This window comes from Heptranchias perlo, chromosome 8, assembly GCF_035084215.1.
Source record: "Heptranchias perlo isolate sHepPer1 chromosome 8, sHepPer1.hap1, whole genome shotgun sequence".
NCBI classification, from domain to species: domain Eukaryota; kingdom Metazoa; phylum Chordata; class Chondrichthyes; order Hexanchiformes; family Hexanchidae; genus Heptranchias; species Heptranchias perlo.
Genome location: NC_090332.1, coordinates 71689692 through 71704669, shown reverse-complemented (window position 1 = coordinate 71704669; position 14978 = coordinate 71689692). Strand labels below are relative to the sequence as shown.

Sequence of the window (14978 nt, the reverse complement as noted above, 5' to 3'; positions counted from 1 at the left end):
TATATGTAATGTTTATTGCATAATTTAGACCTTTTTTTTTTAGATAATCTTATCCCAAGACACGAGCATGTATTCCGGAATAACCAATTTTTCCTGGGTGTTAGTATACCTGAGCCAGACCCTGAGGATATGGTAAGCTGTGCAGTACAGAAGATAACAACTATTACATCTTTTTGACAATACAAATGAACTTGTGAATCACATAATAGCAATACAAATATTCCCATTTTAAAGGATAAGGAAGTACTTTAATTAGTACTTCCCACCTTGGTGTAGTGGAAACATTTAAACTACTTAGCGAGAGATATGCATAGTTTTAACCTCTCTCCCTAACCTTTCCCCCACCATTAGATCTGCTTCTATCTCTCTCTCCGGAACAAAAACAGAAAATGCAGGAAACACTCAACATGTCAGGCAGCAGCTCTCTCTCTCTCTCTCTCTCTCTCCCTCCCTCTGGGTCTTGCCTCTCACTGATGGGCATTGTTGCTGATGTCAGTAGAGTGGCTCCATGCTGAGTGATGCCTCCAGTGGGGGGAGGGGAGTGAGTGGAAGGGAGAGGCAGGGGTTAGAAAAAGCCAATTAAGATATGAATATCTCCTGCAGTTATTTTTTTATGCTCTTAATTTTCTTTTCCTGTCCATACGGTAGTAATTCATTCAAGAGGTTAAGTTCCATGGGCACACTGTCCCCTATATTTAAGTGGCTATCCTACCTACTTGGGCGTAGACAGTCAATGTCAGCAAGTCACTTGATCCTGAGCAGCATCAAAGCTTTCTTTTATTGATGTGGAGATGCCGTCATGGACATTCATCCACCGACCTTCGGGTAAGCGTACTCCAAGGCGGCCTTCGAGACACACGACAACGCAAAATCGTCGAGCAGAAATTGATAGCCAAGTTCTGCACCCATGAGGACGGCCTCAACCGGGATCTTGGGTTCATGTCACGCTACACGTTACCCCACCAGCGAACAAATGTTATCTGTTTTTAATATAATGGGTCATTTGCTGGCTTTCTCTGCCTTCCGGATGTTTCTGCCTCTCTCTGTGTTTTTTTTTCCTGTTTGTTTTTTTGTTGAATGTGTATTCGGGGGTTCTGCAGGTGACACCTCTCTGTCTGAACACGGTGATTGCCTTGGCAACGGGCAGTTGCAGGGGCAGTCTGTAAACACCATGTATTGTTCTGTGATGTATAAATGCGTAGGCTTCAAGGAGCTCCTGAACATTTACCTGACGAAGGAGGAAGCCTCCGAAAGCTTGTGAATTTAAAATAAAATTGCTGGACTATAACTTGGTGTTGTAAAATTGTTTACAATTCTTTTATTGAGGCCAATTGAGGCTTCCCATCACCATTCAGGCTGAGATCAGCTAACTCAGCACAGACGAGAGATTAAGCCTGGGATTTTCATGCTCCATATGGTTTAATACCACACATGCAGTGCCCCATTGGGGTACTAGGTAGATCAGTATTTTTAAAAACTAGCTAGTAACTTCCCTTCTTTCACTTCTTTCTCCCCTTCTGTCCTGAATACATTGGCACCACTAGCTGGGGTACAATTTAATGGGCACTGGCAGCTCTCCGGTACTTTGCTCAAGTTTTTTCTTGTATAAGCCTAGCAGTGAGTGTCAGCACACTGTTTGGTCATGGGGAACCTTCAGAGCCAAGCCAAATCCGGAAACCATCCCAATGCCTATTTTCCACCGGAGGTTGCTGGACTGTAACTGGCAGCAGGAATTAATTTCCCACCGCCTTCCGGAGCCCAAGAGTGTGAGGCCAGTTGTAGGTCTCCAGCTGCAATCATTCAACTCAAAACCGACAGGTAGTCAAACCTGGGACCATCGGGCCCATATAAATAAACCAGCCGATACTTTACCCATTAGGCCACTGGGGAGAGAGCTACACTCATCTGAGTTTTTAAAATACCTTAAACAAATAAGGTTTTGGCTGGCCTGATACCTTATTTGTTAAGTGCATTGCCTGTATTGGGACTGAGCTTTATAGACCAGGAGGTTGGAATCACTAAGGTGTTACAATTGGTTTCAGCATATGTGGAACTACACTGCAACCTGAGTCAGCCCTCTTGAGAAAGAAAGAGAAAAAAATGAGGTAATTTAAAAACAAATCACTCCTACCTGAGTGCTTTTATCCAGAATTTGACCTTGAGTTTTAGGGAATTGTAACAGGCTTATGTAGACTATTTTTTTCTGAAACCATTAATAGATATTTTTCATAGTACCATTTATATAAATATTAAGAGCTTGCTGAAAAAGTTTACATGTTGCTTTCCTTACTATTCAGTAAATCTTACATATTATAGAGAAACTTTCTGCTTTTTTAGGAACCTCTAGAAGAGAAGTTTCCAAACATAAACCCTGATGCTCTGACTTTCATGAAGGTGAGAAGTATCCACTGCCTTCAGTAGTATGTGCAGTACTTGTATATTTACTTCTTTTAAAGGCATTTGTTTTTTCAGAATTGTTTATTCCGGTAGCAAATAACTGTTTGAGTCCATTTTAATTCAGAGTTGTTTGAAAATGGATCCAAAGGACAGATGTAGTTGTGAAGAGTTGCTTGAAAACCGGTACTTTGATTTATATCGAGATGAAAATGAAAAATCCAGGCAGTGCCTTGATGGCCGGAATCGAAAAAGACAGCAGGTACAGATTGAGCTGCTGTTTGCCCAGTTTATCATATTAAGCTGATATTAAGCGTGGCTACAAAAAGAAATGGAATGGGGGAGAAATAGAATTAAATTTAAATAACATGAAAGAAAATAAAACAATATGCTTTAAAGTATTAAAATTAAATACAAATTATGAGGTAAAATTTACTTTCACGGGTCTAAGTGTACATTCTGTAATGGCAGTGAAATGCTCTATTCCTCTGCGGTATTATTTTTTATTTCCAACTTACTCTCCTCCCTCCTGAATGCATTGAATCATGCTGAACATGATTCCACAAGTGTCAGCAGCCTCCTCACCCAAGTAGCTATTATTCATGTGCAAGCCTACCCAGTGAGTCCTAACAGGCTATTCTACCATAGGGGGCATCATCAAGTGAAGTCCTGTCTTTCTCCTAATGTGCACTTACAAGGTCACTGGATGGCAATCAGGAACAACAACTCTGGCTAACCTTTGTCACTCTCTCACTTGGGTGTGCTGACGTAGACCTGGACCCGGTCTTTATATGCCTTAGTAACGCACATTTAGTCACTTAGTACCAACACCAGCGCCTTGACATTTAACTGAAGGTGTACTTTCAACATATATGTACTTAATTTTGTAGTTGGCTTATTTATTTCTTTACAAACAGCAACAACTTGCATTTATACAGCGCTTTAACATAGAAAAGCATCCCACAGTGCTTTACAGGTACGTAATCAGACAAAAATGGACACTGAGCCAAAGAAGGAGATATTGTGGGGGGGGGGGGGGCTGGGGGATGACTAAAAGCTTGGCCAAAGAGTTGAATTTTAAGGAGGGTCTTAAAAGATGAGAAAGAAGTGGAGAGAGGGGATTCTAGACCGTAGGATGACTGAAGGCACGGTCGCCAATGGTGGGGCGAAGGGACTGGAAGTTGCACAAGAGGCCAGTGTCGGAGGAATGCAGTGCTCTCAGAGGGTTGTAGGCCCAAGCAGGTAACAGAGAGAGGGAGGGATGAAGCCATGAAAGGATTTAAACATGAGGATGAGAATTTTAAATTTAAGGCATTGGGGAACAGGGAGCCAATGTAGGTCAACAAGCACAGGGATGATGGGTGAACGTAGGAACAGGAGTAGACCATTCAGCCACTCGAACCTGTTCTGCCATTCAATGAGATCATGGCTGATCTGTATCCTAACTCTATCCACCCGCTTTGGCTCCATATTCTTTAATACCCTTGGCTAGCAAAAATCTATCTGGAGAAATTAATGGAACTAAAAGCTTAAATTCTAGAATGATCCCCATGGATTGGAAGGTAGCAAATGCAACCCTGCTATTCAAAAAAGGAGGGAGAGTGAAAACAGGAAACTATAGGCCAGTTAGCCTGACATCAGTAGTAGGGAAAATGCTAGAATCTATCATTAAGGACGTAGTATCAGGGCACTTAGAAAAGCATAATATGATTAGGCAGAGTCAAAACGGTTTTATGAAAGGGAAATTGTGTTTGACAAATCTAATAGAATTTTTTGAGGGTGTAACTAGCAGGGTAGATAAGGGGGAACCAGTGGATGTAGTATATTTGGATTTTCAAAAGGCATTCGATAAGGTGCCACCGAGAGGTTGTTACACAAGATTATGGCTCATGGGATTGGGAGTAATATATTAGCATCGATTGAGGATTGGTTAACGGATAGAAAACAGAGAGTAGGAATAAACGGGTCATTTTTGGGTTGGCAGGATGTAACTGGTGAGGTGCCACAAGGATCAGTGCTTGGGCCTAAGCTGTTTACAATATGTATCAATGACTTAGATGAGGGGACCGAGTGTAATGTATCCAAGTTTGCTGATGATACAAAGTTAGGTGGGAAGGTAAGTTGTGAGGAGGACGCAAAGAGGCTGCAATGGGATATAGACAGGTTAAGTGATTGGGCGAGAAGGTGGCAGATGGAGGATAATGTGGGGAAATGTGAGATTATCCACTTGGGTAGGAAGAATAGAAAAGCAGAATATTTTTTAAATGTGAGAAATTAAGAAATCTTGGTAGTCAGAGGGATTTGGGTGTACACGAATCACAAAAAGTTAACATGCAGGTACAGCAAGCAATTAGGAAGGCAAATGGTATGTTAGCCTTTATTGCAAGGGGGTTGGAGTATAAGAGTAAGGAAGTCTTGCTGCAATTATATAAGGCTCTGGTGAGACCACACCTGGAGTACTATGTTCAGTTTTGGTCTCCTTACATAAGGAAGGATATACTTGCCTTAGAGGGAGTGCAACAAAGGTTCACTAGATTGATTCCTAGGATGAGAGGGTTGTCCTATGAGGAGAGATTCTGTGGGCCTATATTCTCTGGAGTTTAAAAGAATGAAAAGTATATTGAATACATTGAAATGTATAAAATTCTTAGAGGGCTTGACAGTTAGATGCGGAGAGACTGTTTCTCCAAGCTGGAGAGTCTAGAACTAGGGGTCATAGTCTCAAGATAAGGGATTGGCCATTTAGGGCTGAGATGAGGAAAGATTTCTTCACTCAGAGGGTTGTGAATGTTTGGAATTCTCTACTCCAGAAGGCTGTGGTTGCTCAGTTATTGAGTATATTCAAGACTGAGATCGATAGATTTTTGGACACTAGGGGAATCAAGGGATATGGGGATCAGGTGGGAAAGTGGAGTTGAGGTTGAAGATCAGCCATGATCTTACTGAATGGCGGAGCAGGCTCGAGGGGCCATATGGCCTACTCCTGTTCCCATATCTTATGTTGTTATGTTCTCAGATTTAAAATTATGGATTGAGCTAGTATCTACTGCTTTTTGTGGGAGAGAGTTCTACACTTCTACCACCCTTTGCGTGAAAAAGTGTTTCTTAAGTTCTCTCCTGAATGGCCTGGCTCTGATATGTCCCCTTGTCTTAGATACCCCGACCAGCGGAAAAAGTTTCTCTCTATCTACCCTATCAATTCTTTTCAAAATCCTAAAAACCTCATTCAGATCACCCTTAACCACCTGTATTCCAGAGAATGCAAGCCTAGTTTATGTAATCGCTCCTCGTAATTTAACCCTTGGAGCCCCGGTAACATTCTGGTGAATTTCACTGCACTCCTTCCAAGGCCAATATATCCTTTCTAAGGTGTAGTGCCCAGAACTGTACACAGTACTCCAGGTGTGGCCTAACCAGGGCTTTGTATAGCTGCAGCAAAACTTCCTCCCCTTTATATAATAGCCCTCTAGTTATAAAGGCTAACATTCCATTAGCCTTTTTGATTATTTTTTGTACCTGACTACTACTATGAGTGGGGCTTGGTGTGTAAAAGGATACGGGTTGCAGAGTTTTGGATGAGCTGAAGTTTACAGACGGTGGAGCATCGGAGGCCGGCCAGGAGAGCAATGGAATGGTTGAGTCTTGAGGTGACAAATCCAATGCTCTCAGCTCCATCGCCAGCTCCAGAGCAGACTTGAGCCTGTTGGCGACGGCCTTAGACAGAATCTTGTAGTCGACATTTAGCAAAGAAATGGGTCGCCAATTTCTGATTTCTTCCCTCTCCCCCTTCCACTTATAGATGAGGGTGATGATGCCTTTCCTCATGGACTCTGACATGCTGCCTGCCAGAAGCATACCCTCATACACTTCCAGCAGGTCCAGGTCTATCCAGTCTCACAGAGCTGAATTCAACTCATCCGGTAAGCCATCGTTTCCGGGAGTTCTACTCTTCTCAAAGGACCGGACATCCTTTGTCAGCTCGTCCAAAGTCAGTGGCTGATCCAGGCTCTCCCACTTTCTGTCCTCTAAGATTTCCGTGATAGAGGGCAGGAAGGACTGGGAGGCCGTGCTGTCTGTGGGCTTCGTGTCACACAGCCCGGCATAAAAGGACTTGCTGATCCTCAGTATGTCGGCCTGCGAAGATGTCACCGAGCTGTCTTCCTCCTTCAGGCTGCTGATCACAGAAGTCTCTCTGTGCAGCTTCTGGAAGAAGCAATGCGAGCACTTCTCGTCCTGCTCCATGGAGCGGACTCTGGATTGGAAGATGAACTTTGAGGCCTCGGAGGTGAAGAGTGAGGCTTGCTGGCCCTTCGCCTCTTTGAGCTCCTCCCCAAAATCGACCCCCATCGACTGCAGCTGGAGCAGACCCTGCATGCTTTTCTGGAGCTGGTATAATTCCCTCTGTTTCTCCCTTGCCTTCTGAACACCCTTGAGGATGAAGAACCTCTTGATGTTGGCCTTGATCGTTTCCTGCCAGTGCACCGTGGAGTCGAAGAGGGATTTCACGGTCCTCCAACCTGTGTAATCCCTCTTTAATTCCTCGATGTTCTCCAGGGTCAACAGTCTCACGTTCAGCTTCCATATCCCCTTGTTCACCTTCTGGTCCTCCTGCAATTGATATTCGGCCAGTAAGAGGCAGTGGTCAGAGAAGAACAATGGCTGGACGTCAGTGGATCTGACCTTTAGCGTTGGGGATACAAATAGGAAGTCTATCCTGGAACGGAGAGACCTGTCTGGTCTTGACCAGATGTTCCGTCTGCAGAGTTGCTGAAAATGTTGCAAAGCTTTGCGTCTTTCACCGCTTGCATCAGAAGTTTGGACGTGGCCTCCAGTATTCCGTTGGCCCTGTTGGATCATCCAGCCGCATTGATGATGCAGTTGAAGTCTCCAGCGAGAACGATCGGCCTGGAGAACGCCAACAGCATCGGGAAATGCTGGAAGACCTCCAGCCACTTGCTCTTGAGGGTTGGGGCGTACACATTGATCAGTCGGAACAGGGCATTCTCATACAGAACATCTGCAACGAGCAGGTGGCCCCCCACCATCTCCTTGACCTCGGTGATGGTGAATGACCTCCTCGCAGCAGAATCCCCAGGCCCGAGTCACGACTTTCGTTGCCTCTTGACCAGATCGATTGCCTCTGGGTCCACATGTGTGACCACTGCCGGTAGTTGCTGAGGTGCAGTATTCCGCACTTCTGCAAGAACAGCAGGTCCCCCTTGACCCCGGACAGGTACTTCAGGGTCGCAGCAGAATTAGGGTCCTACAATTATATCAATCCGTGTTCTACGTTACCTCTGTTTCCATCCCTTGGTCCAGATTCTGCATTTGCGTGGTGTGCATGATCTGTTGGATGTTCCTTGGGCTGAGGATCGAGGTCTGTCCTCCTATGGGGGAGTGTCTGTGCTCAGGGGTCGTTGGCGGGGTCTCCTGGGGGTTGTGCCCATGAGGTCCACGACTGAGTCCGGCTCCTCGGCCTGCGCTGGTGGTTCGCTCTCCACAACCGTTGTGCTGCTCCTGGTTGCCTGGTGTTGAGAGATGTTGCTCTCCGTGTCGCTTCTCCTGGTGTCCCAGAGTTGGGATGCACTGGGCACGTCGCTGCTCCCGATGCCCCAGAGCTGCGTGTTACTGCACCCAGGTTCCTGGAGCTAGAGTGTGCTGTGTGTGTCACTGGTCACTGTCGTGTTTTGCCATTCCTTTGAGGATAGCTGGGTCTCCCCACTTTTTCCTATTCATCAGCCAAGGAGTGGCCACTGTTGTCGGTTGGGGACTTTAAGCACCTCTTGCTGCTGGTCCCACCTTTGGCGCCAGTTCCTCTGCTGCTACAGGACTTCCTCTTTCTCTTTTCCTGTGTGGTCCATCCTTCTTCCGTCTCTGGTTCACCTTCCATTGACTCTGTGTGCTCAGGGAGAGTCTCGAGGTTGAGTGTCGGGGTTTGGTTGGTTTCCTCGACTCTCCCTTCCTGCTCTTTGTCCTCCTGGTCGTTGGCTCTTTCACGGGGGTCATGGCGGGGGGGAGGGTTCTGGCCTCCTTTGGGGCAGCCATAACTGCTGCCCTCTTCTCCTGCGTCGCCTCGCCCCTCGCTGCCTGTGTGTTGCTGTGTCTGTGGTTTGAGCAGGTCTTGTACAGGTGACCAGCATCTCCACACACGTTGCAGCACTTGGCCTCCTGACAGTCCAGTGTCTGGTGGTCCTCCTTCCTGTAGTTCCTGCAGATCACCGCCATGCAGGAAGCCGCTTCATGCCCGGGTTTGCTGCAGGAGTCTCACACTCTGGGCTGCCCCTGGTACACCACGTACCCGCAACTCCTCCCAATCATGAAACTTGAGGGGAGGTGAGCGATGTTTCCCTCGTCATCCTCCCTCAGCCTCACCTTGATGCTTCTCTTGCTCATCCACATCCTGAACATGTCCTCGATGTCGATGCTCCAATCTGCTCCGTCCACGTATCTCCAGAGGAGCATCAGCACATCCATGACAGGCACATGCGGTTTGAACATGTAGACTGTCATTGTTCGTTCCTTCTCCTGTGGGAGCTCGAGGAGCAGCTCCGCAGTCAGAAGCGACAACGACGCTTCCTTCCCCTTCTCCTTGAAGGCCTGGAGCATCTTCAGGCATCCTGCAACATCTCTGTAGGTCACGCAAAGAATCCACTCCTCGGGAAGCCTTACAGGCAGAAGATTTTTTTAAATTTCAGAATATACTTTATTTCATAGAATTTGAAGGTACTCACTGTTCAATGTAAATATCACAATTCCAAACCAGTACAATTCAAACCAAAAACACTGCAGATTGTACACAAAGCGATCTCATTATTACAATTCAAACACAGTATTTCTTGTAACTCATGGTGTACAATACAAGGTTGGGTAGCCTTATGTGGCGGCCTTTCCCCATAGAGCCTTTGCATAAGGCGCATCTTGCGTCAGTGCTTCCCACAGCACATAATCCTGCACCTTAGAATGTGCCAGTCGGCAACACTTGGTCATGGACAGCTCCTTCAGTTGGAAGACCAGCATGTTTCGGGCGGACCAAAGGGCCTCCTTCACCGAGTTGACGGTCTTCCAACTGCAGGTGATATCTGTCTCGGTGTGCGTCCCGGGGAACAGTCCATAGAGCACAGCGTCCTGTGTTACCAAACTGGGATGAACTGGGACAGATACCAATGCATCTCTGTCCACAGCCTCTGCGCAAAGGGGCAGCCCATCAGGAGGTGGATGACAGCCTCCTCCCCGCTGCAGCCTCGAGGGCAGCTCGCAGTAGCGCTGAGGTTCCATGTGTGTTGGAAGGACCGCACTGGGAGGGCCTTTCTCACCACCATCCTGGCTACATCCTGGTGCCTGTCGGTCAGTTCCAGCGACGAGACGTTCTGCCACATGGCATCAACCGTCTGGTTGGGCAAGAAACCGATCGAGTCCACCCTCTCCGTTCCTTGCAGGACGCTGAGAACGTTTTGTGACGACCACTCTCTGACGGTATTTCGCACCCCGTGCCCAGGTGCTCGGGTAGCCCATGTCGCCATGTCCGCTGCAATTTAATTTTCACTCTACTGGAAAAAAGTGTTAGACCAGTCTCTGACCAGCATGAGGATCCACCTCTATGTCAGCAAAGCTTAAACTGGTAATAGCTGATCCTACTTAATCTGGCACCTTCTTGATTGTGGGATCTCCCCTGCCAGTTAATCCTCATCGGCTACAATACTGCCACTGCACAAAGCAACAAAGTTTATTCATAAAATTTGCAACAATACGTACAATACAGTTATATCACATTTCAAAAGTACACAATATGCAAGATACATAAAGTACAGTTCAAATATGATTCCAACAATACAGTTACACATCGTTTATAATTACAGTTCATGACACTCTAGGGTGCCTCATTGCATTACAATCAATACAGATTATTGATTACAGATTCATCACAGATTCATCACAAGTACATTACATAAATTTGTATTTTACATTCTGCCCAAGGTGTTTTTCCCTGATTGCAGCCCCTCGGTATACAATGGCAGGAGGTCTCTAAATGGTTGCCTTTCCCCACAGAGCCTTTGCGGCAGCTGCACCCAGCTTCAGTGCGTCCTTCAGCACAGAGACCTGGACCCTGGAATGTGCAAGTCTGCAACACTCAGTCGAGGACAGTTCCTTGCACTGGAAGACCAGCAAGTTTTGGGCAGACCAAAGGGTTTCACTGAGTTGATGGTCTTCCAGCAGCAGTTGATGTCTGTCTCGGCATGCGTCCCCGGGAACAGCCCGTAGAGCACAGAGTCCTATGTTACGGAACTGCTCGGGATGAACCTGGACAGATACCACTGCATCACTCTCCAGACCTTCTTTGCAAAGGCACATTCCAGAAGGAGATGGGTGAGAGTCTCATCTCCACCGCAGCATCCTCGGGGACAGCGCGCGGTGGCGCTGAGAGTCCGGGAGTACATGAAGGATCTGACGGGAAGGGCCCTTCTCACCACCAGCCAAGCTACGCCTTGGTGCTTATTTGAAAGACCTGGTGATGAGGCGTTCTGCCAAATGACTTTGACAGTCTGCTCGGGGAAGCAACCGACAGGATTCACCATCTCCTTTTCCCGCAGGGTCTCAAGAACGTTACATGCGGACCACTTGCTGATCGCCTTGTGGTCAAAGGTGTTTTTTTGCATAAACTTTTCAACGAAGGACAGGTGGGACGGAACGGTCCAACTGGACGGAGAGTTCCGTGGCAGCGTGGCCAGGCCCATCCTTCTCAACACCAGGGACAGGTAGAACCTCAGCATGTAGTGACACTTTGTGTTTGCGTACCGAGGGTCTATGCACAGCTTGATGCAGCCGCACACGAAAGTCGCCATCAGGATGTGGGCCACGTTGGGCACGCCTTTCCCCCCTTTCTCCGGAGATTTGTACATCGTGTCCCTGCGGACACGGTCCATTTTTGATCTCCAGATAAAGTGGAAGATGGCTCGGGTGACTGTCGCGGCGCAGGAGCGAGGTATGGGCCAGACCTGCGCCACGTACAGCAACACCGAGAGCATCTCGCACCCTGATGACCAGGTTCTTGCCCACGATCGAGAGGGATCGTCGATCCTACAGTCCCAGTTTCTTCTTGACCTTGGCAATACGCTCCTCCCAGTTTTTGGTGCACGCCCCGGCCCCCCCGAACCAGATCCCCAGCACCTTCGGATAATCCAACCTGACGGTGAAGGGGACAAAGGATTGGTCGGTCCAGTTCCCAAAGAACATGGCCTCGCTCTTGCTACAATTTACCCTGGCCCCCGAGGTCCGTTCAAACTGGTCGCAGATGCTCATCAATCTGCGGACCGACAGCTGATCCGAGCAGCAGACGTCGTCCATGTACAGGGAGGCCTTGACCTGAGTGCCTCCGCTGCCTGGGATCATCACCCCTCTTATGCCCGCATCCCTCCTGATGGACTCGGCAAAGGGTTCGATGCAACTCACGAACAAGACGGAGGAGGGAGGACAGCCCTGCCTGACTCCAGATTTGATCGGAAAGCTTTCTGATTCCCACCTATTGATTGAAACTGCGCTACTGATGTCTGTGTTGAGCAGTTGAATCCAATTGCGGATTCCCTCCCCAAACCCCATTTTGGAGAGGACATGCATCATGTTTGTGTGTGATATTCTGTCAAAGGCCTTCTCCTGGTCCAAACTGATGAGGCAGGTGTTCACCCCCTTGTCCTGTACGTAGGCGATCATATCCCTGAGTAACGCCAGGCTATCAGAGATCTTCCTGCCAGGTAGAGCGCAGGTCTGATCGGGGCGGATCACCACCTCCACGGCAGACTTGACCTGAATGGCGATGACCTTGGATCAGTTGGTCCACTATCTCTTTTAGGCGTGTTCCCCTTGTGTCTAGGTACCTTTCCAATTCGGTGAACCCCGACCCACCCATTTAAGTTCTATCACAATGGACTATGTTTTGGGCCCAGATAATGAGCTGCATTGTACTGAACAGGAATCTTTACTGAGAGAGTAGGTGGTAAGATTGGAGAATATGTGAAGTCAACCAAAGATGGCCTAATTGAGGCATAGAAAGTCTCTTCCCCAGAATGCTTTGCAACCCTTCATTTGTGTGCAAGGTTGGAAAAACAGAATGTAAGTGTGTGCACACAAATTGTATATTGCAGTTTTATTTTTAAATAAAGTATCTTTCAACAAGATTTTAAGAAAGCTCTTTAGACGAGCTAGATCCAAGTACTGGGCTACTTAAAAATCAGAAACTATTTGCTTAAAAATGACCCACTTTGTCATTATAACAAAGCTTCTTTTTAGCTGGAGCGTTAATAAGCAGGTTCCAACATGATAATAATAATCAATATTCCAGAGATATGACTGAAGTCCAAGGTGCAACCAAATCCTTTACCTAAGTTCCAGTTTCCAACATAACACGTACAGGAACATTTTTACCATTGGTAAATAATGGCCAGTTGAGGAATGGGACTTTTTGCCACACATCAATGTCTCAGCAAATTAGGTTAAGAAAAATCCATCTGACTAAATATAAACATTAAGGATATTTAACTATAATTCATTTAATCAATCAAAAAATGCAAAATTCATTTGTGCTGTGACTCACAAAAATCAAAATGCACATTCTGCTTAAATTGCAGGAAATTCTGATCCAAGGTTGAGAAGTGGTCTGTGGAAATGCATAAAGGGATACTTGACCATATTAACTCTCTCTAATACACCTAACTCACGAATATAGAAATGCATGAAGGGATACTTGACCATATTAACTGACCAGCTAATTCACTTAAACTCACATAATAAAGTTTCTCACGAAAACACATAGAAGCACAATTGTGTAATTACTTTGAGTTTTCTCATGCTGATAGCTGTCCTCCCTTAGATAGAGAGGTAGCTGACTAACAGGAATAAATTACGATATAGCCTTGAGACTAGCTACAGACTTACTGATAATAAAGACAGTTTCTTAGGGAAAAGCACTTTCCCAGGCCTGCGTCCAAAATATCAAGATGGCTATGGGAACTCAAGGGTGGGTTCCCTATTTTGATTGACTAACTACCCGAGCCAATAAAGAATGTACGTGTACGCCCATATTCTGTGACAGGTGGGCGTTGTTACTGAGCTGTATAAACGTGAGCTGTTTCTTGAACTCAGCGAAGATGTATCCTCAACCATTGTCTTGAGGTGCTCTTCCACTTGTACAAGTAAAATAATAAATTCTCTCTTGTCCTACTTTTGTTTGGGTGTTAATGCATTGTATAGAATAAGTAATATTAAGTTTTGACAGTCACTGTATGGCCTCGAATTTTATGAAGGGGGAGGGAACGGTCCGTGTGAGCGGTGATCCTGGAGGGTTCAGGGACGTGGAGGCCCTACCAATTTTAATGGCAGGGCCTCGTTTAAATAAAACTTCCCAGAATCCCGCCCAACACCCGGCCCGATCGCTACCTGGCCAGTGGGCAGCAGCAGGAATTTGGCTGCAGCTGGGAACCTGTAAGAATGGTCCCTGGCACTCAGTGGGAGGAGGGTCTTTCCTTTCCGATCGGGAGGAGGCCGGGACTGGGAAGGCCTAAGGACTCCTTGTGGGGCCTGAGGGGAGCACTCCTGCTCCCGGTGGACAAGGAGTTCAAACAGAAGGAAATTTCGAAGACTTACTGTGGCTTCTTCTGGCCAATTGGCTCCTCCCGCCATGTTGCTGTTGCCAGGCAGCAGACAGCGCGGGACTCCACCCCCATGGACCTTATTATTATGTCACCGTGTCGTTAACATCACCGGACTGCGACTTTTGCATCTTAAATTGGCCCCCACTTGCTTTTAGCGGGAGCCTTGTCAAGGGCCTGAATTGCCCCCGTTAATATTACGACAGCCGGGAACGCGATGGGTGTGAGGCGGGATTTCTATTTACAAGATTTTAACTCGCCCGCTCCTTTCCTGCCTGTCGAGGGTGGGAGGAAGGGTGGAGGGGGGATAAAAACGAGGCCTATGGCTCACATCACAAACTCTTGTGGCATTTTTATTAGTTTGTTTTGTCATTTTTAAAATCAGCTTTTGCCTCAGCTCCCTGGTTATAATGGGTCTCCTGCACCAGATCCCAGAAAACAGGTTCGTCAGCAGCGGTTTGATCACCTTCCTACCATCTAACAATCCCTATCAAAACTCAGTATGGTTATGAAGTGACACAGAGACATCTAGATGCAACATATTCAATGAAGGTTCTGTATATGAGTGAAATGGTGTCATAGCTATTACTTTGCCTTGTTTTACTTTCTGTAAATATGATTCGTGTATACATTAATTAAAAACAACAAACCACGTTTCATATTAAGGTTTTCTTGTTTTTACTTCTTAGACTCCAAGTGGATAATTTTTAATGTGGCATTAAAAATGCAAATTAAATTCCATGACAGAGCGACGCCATAGACATGGATTTTGTCCGTGATTGTTTACGCACAGTAAGTGTTGTCAGGTTGTTCAACTGTGGAGCCTAACTCTTTTCAGCTGACATCCATCCAGATACATCTTAATACCAAGAGCTAAGTTTTCAAATAGCATGCAAATCAGTTTTCCATCTTTTTGAGGTAAGGTTTGGAACAGATATGTCAGCT

At 46.5% G+C, this 14978-nt stretch overlaps 1 protein-coding gene across 2 annotated transcripts in view; it reads left to right on the top strand.

The window, feature by feature from the left end:
- The window catches only part of LOC137324226 (cyclin-dependent kinase-like 4), a 50406-nt gene extending 35783 nt beyond the window's left edge, over positions 1-14623 (top strand). The window contains exons 6-9 of one of the 2 annotated variants that reach the window (XM_067988366.1): positions 44-132; positions 2338-2394; positions 2522-2654; positions 14411-14623. In XM_067988366.1, coding sequence (XP_067844467.1) covers positions 44-132; positions 2338-2394; positions 2522-2654; positions 14411-14514 — 383 coding nt within the window. In that variant the 3' untranslated portion in view covers positions 14515-14623. Of the gene's footprint in view, positions 1-43; positions 133-2337; positions 2395-2521; positions 2657-14410 lie in introns of both variants that reach the window. The other variant, XM_067988367.1, reaches the window with a different exon arrangement.
- Positions 14624-14978: the final 355 nt, after the last annotated feature.